Source organism: Tyto alba, unplaced genomic scaffold (genome assembly GCF_018691265.1).
Source record: "Tyto alba isolate M040663 unplaced genomic scaffold, T.alba_DEE_v4.0 Super-Scaffold_40, whole genome shotgun sequence".
Taxonomy (NCBI): domain Eukaryota; kingdom Metazoa; phylum Chordata; class Aves; order Strigiformes; family Tytonidae; genus Tyto; species Tyto alba.
The window spans coordinates 21,348,196-21,363,743 of record NW_024881316.1 but is presented as its reverse complement, the minus strand read 5'-3'; the positions used below and the strand labels follow the sequence as shown (position 1 = coordinate 21,363,743).

The 15,548-nt window shown below is 36.7% G+C and overlaps 1 protein-coding gene across 1 annotated transcript in view; it reads right to left on the bottom strand.

Moving 5' to 3' along the window:
• Positions 1-15,548, bottom strand: part of EYS (eyes shut homolog) — a 1,055,438-nt gene that overhangs the window by 553,273 nt on the left and 486,617 nt on the right. Inside the window, exon 24 of the mRNA XM_033002767.2 lies at positions 5,964-6,223. Coding sequence (XP_032858658.1) covers positions 5,964-6,223 — 260 coding nt within the window. The remainder of the gene's footprint in view (positions 1-5,963; positions 6,224-15,548) is intronic.

Here is a 15,548-nt window from a genome sequence, read left to right as displayed (position 1 = left end):
GTAGTTTACAAGGTGAATACAATTAATTTCTTTGTATTATAAAACAGAATAATTTTTATTTTAAATAAACTATTTTGTAAAGTGCTTCAATTCTGGAAAGCCTTAAAATAGGCATGGTTCCGTAATGTAGCGTTATTGCAGCAATATTTAGTACTATGTGTAGGTAAGTAATATGCACATTTAAATGCAACTACTTACTACTTTTCTTACTTCCAGTCAAACTTAAGATCCAAACTGTAAATCAATAGCACATGTAAATGATTTGATGTAGCTCTCCAACCATAGACTTTACAAGTTACCTTTTCTACATGTCAAACCTGAGTGACATTAAAAATACAAATTTTGACCTTAGGTCTTTTTACATAGAAAAACTGGAAGATTTCTGAATTTAGTTCAAAGCATTCTGAACTTCTAAATTAAAAGATGCATCAATGAAAAACAGCAAATGACACACATTGTCACTTGTGAATACAGAATTCTATTAGATACTTGTTCAAAATTGCCAATATTGAATTCAAGAAACAAGTAGCTTTTTTTTTTCTTAGTTGGTTGATATACAAACTTAACAAATGTCATTATAAAGTCTGACAAATGGGTATTTTTTGTTAAGCATCTTACACTATTTTTCCTGCCATATTAGAGAAACTGAAGATGCAAACCGTATCCCATTGGTATTACCACCTTTCTACATTTTTTTAACATCATAGGAGACAGTACTTCATTTAAAACATTTGTTTGTAATTTTAAGGAAAATGTGTAAGGTTTTTTTAGGAAGTGAAATGTATCTCAGATTTTAACAGTTTTCATAGGAGCAGTAATTTAAAGACTCATAAATTAACAGAGATGAAAAACAATTGAAAATTATTGCAATTCCTTGTGTTAGATAATTTACTTTTATTTCTGTTATTTTTTAACAGTTCAGGTAGAATGAAAGTGACTTGAATAATATGAGGACTAAAAATATTACAGAATTTACATCTGTAGGTAACATAGGACTAACAGGATTCCTTCCCCATAAGATATCTATTGTTTTACTCATCATATAATCATGGATTATATTTCTCTCCTTACTGCAAACCATTTATGAACCCATGTTTGCAAGCAGCATAGACATCACAATAGTTCCATAATCATTAGTATAGATAGTTGGGTTATTCAGTATAACATAGGTAGGTACACATATCAAAATCAAAGGCGTATGAAATGTTAGACATGGTAAAAAAAGCTAATTCCCATTATGAATTATATACACATGTGTCTGAAAAACAAACTGACACTGAAGAGCTCAGAAATCTGACAATGACATTCTCCAATTTATATAATTTCTGTTCTTTATCATCTACTTCTTCGTTCTGCTTGATAAGTTTTTTGCATTATGGTAATTATCATTTAGTCTTATTTGAGGCACAGGCTGAAAAATATTTTTTCTCAACCCAAACGTCTAGCTGCAAGATGCTATAGACCAAATAAAAATAATCATTAACATTCTAGGACAAAGGGTATTAAGAAAGTTGTCATGGGAAAGTGTTACTGACATAAAAAAATAGGATAGTTAATTTCAATACAAAGTCCTTAGAGATGACACAGTACTCTCCTTAGGTCTCACTGACACCTTTCCCTGGAACAAGATATGTAATTTCCCTACACCCTAAAACCAGTGGTTGCAACCTTATGACCATGCAATTTCTCTTACATAAACCAACTCCTCAGCTTCTAGCTTTATATCTTTACAGATACAATGAGCACAAATAAGATGACAAATCTTTTGACTACTTGTGTGATATAAGGACACAAATCACTGCTCTCCATTCTTTTGTTTTACTCCTCTCTAAAACTATGTGCTTCCCAGAAATCTGTAAATAAAAAAACTCTACAAAAATAATAATCCAGACAATTGGTAAGAAATTCAGCCCATCTACCATCTGAACAAGTTGTCCTAAACTGTCTATATAGTCAGAGTGACATAAATATTTCTATAGCATTAGCCATTTGACTTTGTATACCTGCCTTTGGATGAAACGAATTACCTCAGAAAACTGCGTCTTTCTCTTCATTGACTGTGAATGGAGCACAGGGGGGACATCCTCAATGTATACTGCGTATACCTGTACATATAACACCTTAGTGTAATACTGTGGACAGCCACATCTGGTCAAATTAATCCAGACTTGCTGGCGTATTTGTTTCAATAATAAATACATTATTTCCTTGATTTAATTTTCCTTTTGATTTTCCTAGCTTATTAAAATGCTATTGATCTAAACAAATGCTGACCAAATAACACATATTTTTGAATGGGGTAGGTAAAGCTTTGGTATGAACACTTTTTCTCTCTCTTCCTATATATATATATGCATGATATATAATGTATTTACATATTTTTAATGAGAATTTTCCCATCACAAATTAAAAGCAAGCAGAATATTTCTTCTATTGTATTAAGAAGACTGCAGAAACATCCAGAGCTAAGGATACTATTTGGACTAATGAAGGAAGATCTACATCTAATTTTGAAGAAAGAGATTAATTTCTACCTTCTATTATAAGAAGCACTTTTTCTAAAACCTGTCTGAATTCCTTGTCCTTCCCTTCCTGTCTTAATGACAGTAACAACTATATCTGCTGTTCCTACTAACCTTGCCTTGCTTCAACTCCTAGATATGTCTACTAGTAATTCTCACAGAAGAATATATCACTTTTAAAAAAAAAGTATTATTAGAAAACACTAGATGTTTTCTGACTCATGGTTTATTTTGGCAAATTATTTTTTTAACTTGTTAATTTTCTGTAATATTTGTGTGCTTATATTACCCCAGGTTTCATATTTCTCCATGATAACTGTTATATTTTGTCTCCTATTTCATCATTAAGTAGGCCTGTTGTTGTTCAACAATCCTAGCCAGAGAGCTTATCTTGCACTCTGTAGTTGCGTACCTTTTTATAGTTTTCCTTCATTTTGAATATATATTTTTCAGTAACTTGTTTTTTCTTGGAACAGAATTATTCCCAGAAAGCTGCCCTATTTTTACCAAACTCTTCTGTCTTCCCTTTGGCTTGCCTTTAATAACTAATACTTTTGTGCTTGACATTATCTAGAACATCATGGTCTAATGTTCATCCTCTTATTTTTTTACCCTCTAGTTTACTTACGTATGCAGTTAAATTGCTCTTTGCATCATCTGCATGTAGACCTTCTAGGGAATTTATGAACAGCTGCTCAGGCACAGCTACAAATATTTTAACATTATTTATATTCTATAGCTTTGTTCATGTTTCCCACCTTTTTCTTCTGTTACACTAAATTTTAATTTCTGTTATTAAAGTTAATTTCAAGAATGGAAATCTTTAAGAACATAAAAACATGTTGATAAGTTAAGCAATAAGACATTTTATTATTTGCTCTAAATCGTCCTTTCCTCCTCTGTTTCACTTGCATTTAGTATGTAACATTTCAGGAGAACCTAACGGCAGGATTTGATATTAGATATATGCATAGTAGCTCAAAAAGCCACCATCTCCCAATTGCCTTGTTTAAATCCCTGCTTATCAATTACTGGCAACATATATAAGAAGAGGTGTTTTATGTACACTTCTTGGGAAACTTGTTCTAATGTAGTGATTCGTAATACTTGCAATAATGGCCTACACCACAACATTCTTGCAACCATGAATATACCAGCACACAATTGTGGAGATCGCAATATTTTTAACCTGTTTAACCTGCTTGTGTTACAACTTAAACTTATGGTCTATCACTGTTCTATAATCTACAATGTGATAGCCCAGTTTTGCATTATGAATGTTATAATCTAGCTCCTTGCAGGAAGCCAACCTCTACAACTACAAGAAACATCTCAAAATGCAGTTTTAAATTTATATTATAGATTTCTAAAAACCTTTAAAGCAAGACCAGACAACTGTAACTCCCTAACATACATACAAGAACAAAGATACATAGCTTCACTTTATACTGTTACTAATCATGACTGAATTATCTCCCTACCAATTTGCTGTAATAATTCTGTCCTAGGCTAACACATTACATCAAGTTTAATTGTGTCCATATCTACTCCATCAGCTTTTGTCTTCTCTGCCCTAGTATGGCACCCCAATCCCAGGTCTCTGTAGTCAGTAGATACTCTCTTTTTCTTCTAAAGTAATACCACAGTCAATAGCATGGTCTGTGGTCCTATTGTTCCCATCTCAGACATGGTTTTCTAAAAACAATCTAGAATTTTGTAAGCACAGCTACAATTTACAACTCTTGCTAAACTAGGTTCATGCCTTCTAATGACTGACTTAACTATTGGCAAGCTGATTAAACAACATGCCATTTGTACTAAGTCAGGTATCTTGGAGTAATATAGCTATATCAGTGTGATTGCCCTTTGTGATCTGACTTGAAATCATGACAAATTAATTGGGACAGAAAGGGAGTCACATGGCAGACAAAAACAGGAGAATAAAGAAAAGACAACAACTGCAGTAATGTATTTCCATAAACTGCTTTCAATTAAATTCCTGTATTTTACTGTCTCTCCATTTTTTGGTAAGAGTCCTGAATAAATGATTTCATTTTCCTAGCATGAGTGATGAACTCAATTTGCCTTTTAACATCTTTCAATATTGAAATATTTTCCACTTTCCAAGGTTTGTTAGCAATAAGTATTACTGGTTCATATAACTCTCCTGCTATTTCCCCAAAGATTCCTGGCTACAAGTTTCAAGAAACCTTGAAGATTCTGTCAAAGTTCCCTGAGAATCCTGGCTGCAGGTTTGTTGGATTCTTGAGAAACTGTGTAGAAAAAAAGGTTTTGAAAGGAAAGTTTTTCTGAGTAGTGATAAGAAAAGACTTGAACTACATGGCTCTCTATAGATAATTTCTGAAAAAGTTTTCGATACATTGTATCAGAAGCTGCTTTTAAAAAGTAGCTTTTCTAAAAGCTGCTTCAATAAGCAACTTGAATACCTCTTCAGTGACTTTTTTTTTTTTTTTTTTTTTTTTTTTTTTTTTAAGTTAAGCAACTTGTGGTAACCTTTACCTTAACAGTAAAAAAAAAAACAATATATAAATACTGCTGATTTGTACATATTATCTCCATATCTTAGCAGCTCAGTAAACAATGAGTAATACTATTGTGGTGTAACACTGCAATTACTATATTTGCTTGCCTTGGTCTCTAGGACATCCCCTACATCCCTACTATTTATAGGTATAAGAGTGATGACTTCAAAATTCTGCCTAAATTCCAAATTCAGTAATTGTACTCTCCCTACTTAAATGTTTGCTGCAGTTTTAATTAGTTAATGTATTCTTCAATTCCTATGCAGAATTGCATAGTAATGTTCTGCACAGTTAAACTGTTGCTCCGTTCTGCCTTAGCAGTTCTTACACATCAAGGGAGAGATCATGTCTTTTAAGCCACGGCCCAGGAAAGCTGTCAGCACCTGTTGTGATTTTTCTTGTTGTGCATATGGGGAGCAATCGCTCTATCCATTAGGCAGGGGAAGATTATTCCCCTGATGTGCCAGGCCTTCCTGAAAGCTCAGCAGGAAAAGGAACCATTTCCAACTTGCCCCAATTTTCGTACTTTTAACAATTTGCATACATTTTGTCTATTTCTGCCTGTTTGTTTTATCAATTTATTCTGTCAGCTCTCCTGTCTGGGTGCATGTCAATCTCTATGTTGTTATAAACTGACTCAGTAATTCTAAGTGCTGGTATCTAAGCAGCCATATATTTAATAAGTATTGTAATATAAGAAATTACTAGTCGGTAAACTGACAGCTATTTTACAAGTCTTTTAACATAACTGATAGACCTGCTGTACTTCATGAAGATTTTATATGCTTTGAAAGGTATACAATGTTACTTTCACTGAAGATAGCATTAAATTCAACACATTTGCAATTTCTCTGCAGCACAACAGGCAATGGAAAAGATTAACTATAACAGCTCTTACCTGTTTTGCAAATACAGATTGGATTTCCATCGACTTGTGCCAAGCAGGTTGAATTGTTTATGCATGGATTGTAAGGCAGCTCACAGGGACTGAAGCGCTGATGGCAGAAGTCACCAGTATAAAATGGAGGACAAATGCATACAAACTGTCCCTGCTTAACAGATTCATAACAGGTGGCTCCATTCAAGCATGGTTCAGAATCACATTCATTTACATCTTCACTGCAGTCTGGCCCTGTCCACCCTGCTGTACACGTGCATCTAAAAAAAAAAAAGTTGATGTGGTGGCAGAATGAAAATCAGTAACTTAGCCCAACCAGTTCCAACTATTTCTATTTAAAAAAAAAAAATAAAAAAGAAAAGTCAAGAATCTTTTCTGTTCATAGCTTTTTTTCTGCCAATTGTATCAGACTGCACTAAGAATAAAAGTTATATTTAGGTTTTACTCCCACAATGTGTTTTAACAAATGCCAAATGACTTCTTCTAAATCACAGGATTTATCCACTTGGAGAACCATGTTGTTTAGTTAATGCTGACAGAATCATTTGTGGATCTTCGTTAAACTGAAACACCACCACAAATTATCAAATCTGAAATGTAAATTTCTTTAATATATAGGATTAGAAAGACATCGTGTCGTATGCATGGAACTACTAAGTAGGTACTTTAGCGTTTGGGATGAAATGAATGGGGTAGCATTCAGTACACTTTTAAGAAAGCAAGTAGGAGGTCAAAGGTACTATAACTGGTTAGAAGAATAATCTTGTCATGATGTTCTTTTTTTGTGTGTGTGCTTTTGTGAAGATCTGCTACAGACAACACAGAAAATAAAACTTGGACAAAAATCTACATTATATCTGATTATAAAGAATCTATCTTCATGAATTATATAAATATTTGCTTTTATTTACAACATGAATATGCTGATAAGATTTTAAAAATTCAAAGAAAACAATTTACTAATGATTTCAAAGTTTGTAGAAAAAATTTCCTCATTAGCTGCAATAAAAGAAGGATCTATGAGCTTTAAAAGGCATACATACATTCTCATTACCTTCACTGAAGATAGAAGTAATTCAACATATATTTGCAACTTTTTTGCAGGACAAGAGACAATATGAAATATTAACTATAGCACCTCTTACCTGTTTTGATTCATATTGATTTGGGGCTTTAAGCCATTCAAATATAACTTCATAATTCTAATTTGATAACAGGAACTGTTCTTAATAAACAGGTAATTCAATACAGAATCAATTAGGTAGTTCTGTTCTATAAGACACTGGTATTGCTTGCCACACAACAGATAAACTTGGCCCCTTTAAAGCAAACATTGTTTTCTTTGGAATTTTTATTGTACCGTGTGATTAGTTTGTGGGGTATAATTTCCATGTCACATGAAATGAAATGGGCATTACTAAGGAGCTTTATAATTTGAAAGTCCTGAGTATTTTAGCAAAAAGTATTCAGAAATCAGGTTACTGTATGTTTTTCATGGGAAGAAAAATAGTTGCAACTATCAAAAGGCATTCAGACATTCCTACAGTAATTATGAGAAAAAAATCACATTTCAGGACTCATTTATCAGTTATAGAACCCAAAATACATTTTTGGAAATACGGTTACATATAAACATGTTTTGTTACTCTGCATTTATGCACAACAAACCTATCTGCTTTTGCTATACATGGTAGTAGCAATTTGGTATCTGAAGGCAATATCCACCGATAAACACTGAATAACAGTGCACCCACTACTCAGCACTTTGTTTAATTTTCTCCTTAGTCAATTGTCCTGGGTTGAGTGAGTGGTGGGGGTCTTTTTTGTTTGGTGGCAGAGGAGGGGGCTGCAGGTGCATCCCCCTGTGAAAAGCTTCTTGAAGCTCCCCCAGCTCCAAGTCAGCTCCAACTCTGTTTGGAAACTGAGCCAATCAGCTGCGCCTCTGCGATGATGTATTTAAGAAGGTACATGGTGACGAGCAGTTGGACTTGTGAGGAGGAGTTGCTGCAGCTGCGTGGACGCCAAGGTCAGTGGAGGAACAGAGGAAGGGGGGGGGGGGAAAGGTGCACTGGAGCAGAGACCCCCCTGTATCCTCTGGTGAGACGGCAGGGCAGCCCCCCCCCCGCCACCCATGAAGACCTACAGTGGAACAGACACAGATTTTTGGCCTGTGTTTGTTTTCACCTGGATGAGCAAAGTGCTGTGCCCGAAGAAGGCCGGGGTCTCATGGGAAAAGGCAGCCCCGCTGCTGTAATTCAGCGCTGGGAAGATTGCAGCATGCAGGGGAGTCCCACGCCGGAGCAGCTTGGGAAGGGCCGCAGCCATGGGAGAGAGAATCCTGTGGAGGGCTGTCTTCTGGGAGAGGGGGACCACGATGGAGCAGTGGGTACAAGTTCCAGAGCTTCCCCCACCGAAGATGGAAGAAGCAGCAGAGTTGACTGCACCCCCCATTCCCTGCCCCTGCGCCACTGTGGGGAGGAGGTAGAGATATCGGGAGCAGAACTGAGCCTGGGAAGAAGGGAGGGGTGGGGGGAAGGTGGTCTCAAGATGTGGCAATGTTTCTCACTGTCCTACTGTGTTACGTGGTGTTAGTATCTGTAATAAATGTATGGCTTTTGTGCTTCCCCTAACGAGTCTGCCTTTTGGTCGTGACCATCTGTGGTGGTTGGCTATTAACCCGGCTCAAACCACTACATCAATCTATGAAAGTACGAGCAAAATTATTACAAATTAAGTATCTCCAAATCACTTACACTGCACATAGTAGAACACTGTCCCATAGATCAGAACAAGTATTTTAGATGTTTTCTTTTTTTTTTACAGCTGCTAATTTTTTTTCTTAACTTCATTTATGAAGTTATTAATAAGTTACTACCAATTAACTACTACAAAGTGGCATGTAGCACCTTGTCTATGCTCCATTTATAGCTTGGAAAGCTCATTAAATGGAGAGCCTTTCACTTCATACTAACAGAATGGGGTTCAGGTCCAACTGTTTTGGGTTTAACTGACAAGCAGAGGAGCTAACATAAAACATGTTCTGTTCTCTTCCCTAATGAGTTTCATAACTGCCTTTGAGTTATCAAAACTATTCTTTATGGCAACAGGAAACATTATGTCAAATGGAGATCACTGAAAAATAGCAGTTAGCTGCATTACACAGCTAGCCAGTCCTGCTCTGGCTTCATGCCAGCTACCAACTGAGATGCAAAGGACAATATTAATGCAAAAGAGACAATTAATAACAGTTTAATTGCACTCCTATCAATATTATTAAGAAGTTGCTGATGCCCACATTAAAGGTGAAAAAACACATAGGAATGTATGCTGAGACCCAGTTGTAAGAGTTAGGACATTCTGTGTGAAAGAGAACTGTTATTTAACCAAGGCAATGAGGTGTTAGGAGTATAAAAAAATACAAAATATTCATCAGAGTTTTTGTAACTGTGGATTATCAATTAAGCTAATTTACAAGAATATCAGATACAGTATCGGATCAAAAGGCAAAAGCTCAAACAAACTGTCTTTTTCAAAACGATTATTTAATTCACTACATTAGAAAAATCAAGAGGACTTCTAGGATCCTGAGGTGAAAAAAGTAATTGCTCAACTTTTCTGTTTTTTTTCCAACTTATAAACTCAAGAAAAAAGTTCTAATAGCACTAGCAAAATACAATTAAGGTTTCATATACCTTCTAAAGAGGAAAATGTAAATATGGCAGATGTTCGGTATGCAATTTTTTGTTTATTCCTAAAGCATTTAGAAATAATATAAACTTTTTGAACTTATTTGCCAAAATTTGGTGTTTAAATAATGTGAATTTTTATAAGAGTAATCTAAAAATGCAAGTTACATATTTGTAAACTATCATATTAATCAAACATATTAATCAAATATCATTAAGCATAAAAGTTTGCTATTGCCAATAAATTTTCCACTATATTCTCTAGGAATATATTCAGAATTTTTTAAGAAACTGTGTAAGTCTAGAAGATATATTTAGTCTAAAATTTACATAAAGCTAAAAAAAAAATATAAAAGACACATTTATACATGTAAGTTACTTTATGTATCTGAAAATTTTATCATTGTTAAACTCATAAAATTAAAGAAATTTTCTCTTAAGAACAAACAAAATCACTATCTTTAAATCACACATAGTTTTAAATTCTGTAGTTAAAGTTTATACATGATCTTTCTTAAAAGAATTTTGGCATTCATAAAAAAAATACAAAATTACAAAAATTAAATCCCTAAATATGGTATATCATCTATTTCCAAGTCAACTAGGAAAATATTTGATTTCTATTACACAATACAACAAACAGCTTCTTATCCTTTCACACCTTAATCTCATAATTTTTTTTGTAACTTTTATGAAGAACAATGAGAAGATAACTCATCAGAAACATCAGGAATAGTCATATCTGACTCTGTTCTATATATTAGAATCAGCTGTGAGAAATCTTCTGGAAAAAGAAAAAAGAGCAAAATGTTTATTTTTTTGTTGAAAATAATCTGTCAGACTGTTGAAATGATATTGGAATTTTAAATAATTAAAGCTTCTATTAAACAGAATAATTTATAACATCTTTAAAAAGAGGAAGAATACACTAGTAAGGAAGCATGCACTAACACATGTAATGGGAGAAACAGAAGATTTAGGTAGAGGTAAAAATTCTTGATTTTAAATAATTGCCCTTCCTCCAGAATCCATATAAATATTTTCTTTAAATAACCAAAACCAGATACTTCCATTGATATTACAAAATCAAATAATGCACGAATCTTTTCTTTAAATTATTCATTTTAATAATACAAACCTCATAAGGTGCTTTGATTGTGACATGCATAGAACTCCTCCAACGCACACAGTTTAACTTTTATAAGTATTATCTGTTGACTGTCTGTACATCTGTCCATTTAAGAGCTTTCCATACAGACACAAATAAAAGGAGTAACAAAAATATACAACATAAGTTATATCTGTGATTTTGTATTTTACTACCTGTTTAACATTAGTGTCAAAGTTAAAAATTGCAAGCTATATTCATGAATGGTACCCAGAAAAAAATATTATTGATGTCAAGTATTAAATTATTTGGCTCTCACCTGCCTGAAAACTCCCTTCTTATTTCTCACATTGTAATAAAATATACTATCACCTGTTTTACGTTCTAGTTTATAGGTTCTAAGGAATCAAATAACATGAAGAGTCTTAAGAATCCCTGGGTGGTTGATGTTGGAAAAAGTCTCTGAGGATCATCTAGTCCTCCCTGTTGAAAACAGGATCAACTGGAGGTTTCTCATGTCTGCATCCAGTCTGGTTTTGAATGTATATGAAGGTGGAAACTCCACAACCTCTCTCAGCAACCTGTTCCAGTGCTTGACCCCCCTTACATTAAAAAAAGTGTTTTCTTATCTTAAAGTGAAATTTGATGTATTTCAGCTTTTGCCCACTACTTCTTGTCCTGTCACTGGATACCACTGAAAAGGGTCTCCCTTTTATCTTTTTCACTCCCTTCCATCAGTTATTTACACACATTGGCAAGAACCGCCCTGAGCCAAAGCCATTTTTTCAGCATGCCAACCAGAACAGCAACCTACTCTGAAAGTTAAGTTCTGAAGTGACTTTCTGTTGATTAGAAAATCCCATTGGTGGGCTTCTTTCGTTCTAGCTTAGCTAGAAGCTCTGGAAAAATGCCAAAGCTTGACAAAAGCAGTAATACAGATAATTATACCAGAGCAGAACAAATTTCAGAAGGAGCCATTTTTTGCTTTCAGACATCTTACAGCAGAAAAATAGAGGAAACCAGTCTTTTCAGTCCTCTATATTTTGTACCAAATTTTCAGGAAATATTAGACAAAGTACTCGCCTTTGCCACAGATATAGTTGTTTCTACAGGAAAAAAAAAATATAATATTCAAGATGCAGCAGAACTGTTTTTTCCTTAGTGGTTCAGCCAAAGCAACAGGAAACCTAAACTGAACCCTCAATACACTGTGCCCATTATTCAACTGACTCTGTATTTGACAGAGTCTCTATAAGAAATGGCAAGATATTCAGTGAAGCTTAGGTCAGCCTCTTAGCTATACAATACACACAACAACGACGCATTCTACAGTAAAAGTTTATGCTGTCTTGTGCATTCAATCAAATCAACCAACAGCCTGAAAAACCACAACACTCAGTGGTGATTTTAATCCTAGTAAGCTAGAGACTATTGGACCATCTGAAGTAGTAAAATGAGAGTCTGCTTTCAATACATGCACAGCTTTAATTTAGAGCACTAACACACACCACAACACTCCAAAAACATACACTTCCAGTCACCAAGCAGGCTTCAAATATTCTTTTTCTTCTCTCCTCTTCCCTTTCACAAACATCTCTTGTATTTTATGAAAGCTTAATGACCTCTTCTTTCCTCAGACCCATCTTACATAGTCCACCAGCTTTCACCTGCAAAAGCCATTATGAGTTTATCTCTAATGCTCTTCTAGTGTTACTACTTCTCTACTCTCATATGTCATTCCCACGTGTTCTCCTCCTCTCCCCTAAATTCATCTGAACATCCCTTTACCCTCATTTCCTTTATTCCTTCTCTACTTTCTTCCTAGAGCTCTCTATTCATAACCAATCAAATGTGACATTGATTAACTAATTAGAGAGATCAAGATAGGTGACAGCTTGGGCTGCAGTGCTCATGCCCTGATGGAATTTACAATCTTGAGGGATATGGGCCAGCTGATGAGTAAAGTCAAGACCCTGAGTTTTGGGAGATTCCAGTTGTTTAAGGAATTAGAAGATGGGATCACCTAGGAAACTGCCTTCAGGGACAACAGAGCTGAACAGAGCTGGCAGCTCTTTACATTTTTCATAGAGTACAACAACTCTTGACATCCACATGTAAGAAATCAGTCAAGGAAGACGGGAAAACAGCATGGCTTAGCAAGGACCTCCTGGACAAACTGAAGTGCAAGACGGAAATGCATGGGCAGTGGCACAGGGAATTATATCCTGGGAAGAGCAAGGCATGCTGCCTAGATACGTAGGGATGGGGTAAGGAAAGCTAAGGCACGTTTAGAGCTGAATTTGGCAAGGGATGCAAAGAATAATAAGAAAGACTTTTATGGGTATGTTGGCCAGCAAAAGAAGATTGAAGAAAATGTACCTCTGTGATAAATAAGACAGGAGAACTGGTGAAAACCAACACAGAGAAGCCTGAGGTATTCAACAATTTTTTGCTTCAGTTTTCAATGCTAATCTCTCTTCCCACATCTCTCAAGACTCTGAACTTCATGTCAGGGATTGGGGCAATGAAGTCCTTCCAATCCTAGGAGAAGGTCAGGTTTGAGACCACCTGAGAAACCTGAACATATATAAATCCATGAGACTCAATGAGATGTACCCCAGAGTTCTGAGAGAATTGGCTGATGTAGTTTCCAAGCCTCTCTCCATCATAGCTGAAAAGTCATGGCAGTCAGGCAAAGACCCCAGAGTCTGGAAAAATGGAAACATCAAGCCCATTTTAAAAAATGTTAAAAAGGAGGACCCTGGGAACTACCACCATTCAGCTTCACCTCTGTGCCTGAGAGGATCATGGAACAGAACTTTCTGCAAACTACGTTGAAACATTCTCACCTCTGTGCATGGCAAGATGATGGAGCAGATTATCCTGGAAACTATACTAAAGGACATGGAAAATAAAGAGTTGATTGGTGATGGTCCACACGACTCACTAATTGTGCATGGCAAATTTGGTGGCCCTCTATGATGGGATTACAACATTGGTGGATAAGGGAAGAGCAACTGACGTCATCTACCTGGACTTGTGCAAAGCTTTTGAGAGTGTCCTGGAAAACATCCTTGTCTCTAAATTGGAGAGACATGGATTTGATGTACAGACCACTCAGTGGATAAGGAATTGGCTCAATGGTCGCACTTGAAGAGTGGGGGTCAATGGCTCGATGTCCAAACGGTGAGAGGTGATGAGTGGCATTTCACAGGGGCTGGTATTGGGACCAGCGCTATTTAACATCTTTGTCAGTGACTTGGACAGTGGGATTGAGTGCACCCTCAGCAAGTTTTCCAATGACACCAAGCTGTGTGGAGCAGTTGACATGTTAGAGGGAAGGGATGCCACCCAGAGGAAACTTGACAGGCTTGAGAGATGGACCCTTGCAAGCCTCATGAAGTTCAACAAGGCCAGGTTGCAAGATCTTGCACAGGGGTCGGGGCAATCCCAAGCATAAATACTGGCTGGGCAATGAGTGGATTGAGAGCAGCCTTGTGGAGAAGAACTTGGGGGTGTTGGTTGATGACAAGCTCAACATGACCCAGCAATGTGCAGCATAGAAAGCCAACAGTATCCTGGACTGCATCAAGAGAAGTGTGGCTAGCAGGTCAAGGAAGGTGATTTTCCCCCTCTATTCCCCTCTCATGTGACCCTACCTGGAGTACTGTGTTCAGCTCTGGGATCCCCACCAGAAGAATGGCAAGGAACCTGCTCGAGCAGTCCAGAGGAGGGACATGAAGATGATCAAAAGGCTGGAGCTCCTCTCTTTTGAGGACACACTGAGAGAGTTAGAGTTGTTCAGCCTGGAGAAGAGAAGGCTCCAGTGAGAACTTCCAGTGGTCTTCCAGTACTTAAAGGGGACCTACAGGAAAGATATGGAATGACTCTTTCTCAGGGACTGTAGTGATAGGACGAGGGGTAATGATGTTAAACTGAAAGAGGGTAGATTCAGATTAGATGTAAGGAAGAAGTTCCTCACTGTGAGGGTGGTGAGACACTGGCACAGGTTGCCCAGAGAAACTGTAGATTCCCCTTCCCTGGAAGGGTTCAAACCCAGGTTGGATGGGGATTTGAGCAACCTGGTTGAGCGGAAAGTGTCCCTGCCCATGGCAGAGGGCTTGGAAATAGATGATATTTAAGGTCCCTTCCAACCCAAGCCATGCTGTGATTCTGTGATTGTTTTGTCACTGCTTGTATAAGGCCCCTGGCTGTGTGATGATCTGGCAGTGTAGGAGCTTAGCCTTGCTGGGCCTGAGCTGAGTATCATTGGTTTAACCCCTGTGCTGGGACCTTGTGACTGCTGCCTCTCCTGCTGTAGATTCATCTCTGGGAATAACCCCTCTATGAGGGGGTGGCACTCCCACCTCCCCACCTGTAGTCACTGCCTGACAAACCATACCCCTTTTCGCTGGGAGGACTGGGGGTGACAGCCAGGCTGCAGCTGGCAGCTCAGGAGAAGGAAGCGGGCTGTGACAGGGAAGCACTCAAGACTGAGGATGAAACTAGTTGCTTAGTCTCTTCTGCATTGCAAGGGTAATTTTAGTTTTTGTTCTGCTCTTTTTTTGCATACTCTTAATATGGGTCATATATAGTAAACTTTATGAATAGTAGCAATGGGGTACAATTTTTACGCAGCAAAGTCATAAAAGGTAATAATATCAATAACTAAAATTCCTCTTTCTTTTATTCTTGTGGTTAAGAAGGCAGGATCAATTAACTCCTGAAATAAAAATGCTGTGTGATAAGCTTGCTCACTCGTTGCCCCCTTCTGATGTCTGCCAGAAAACT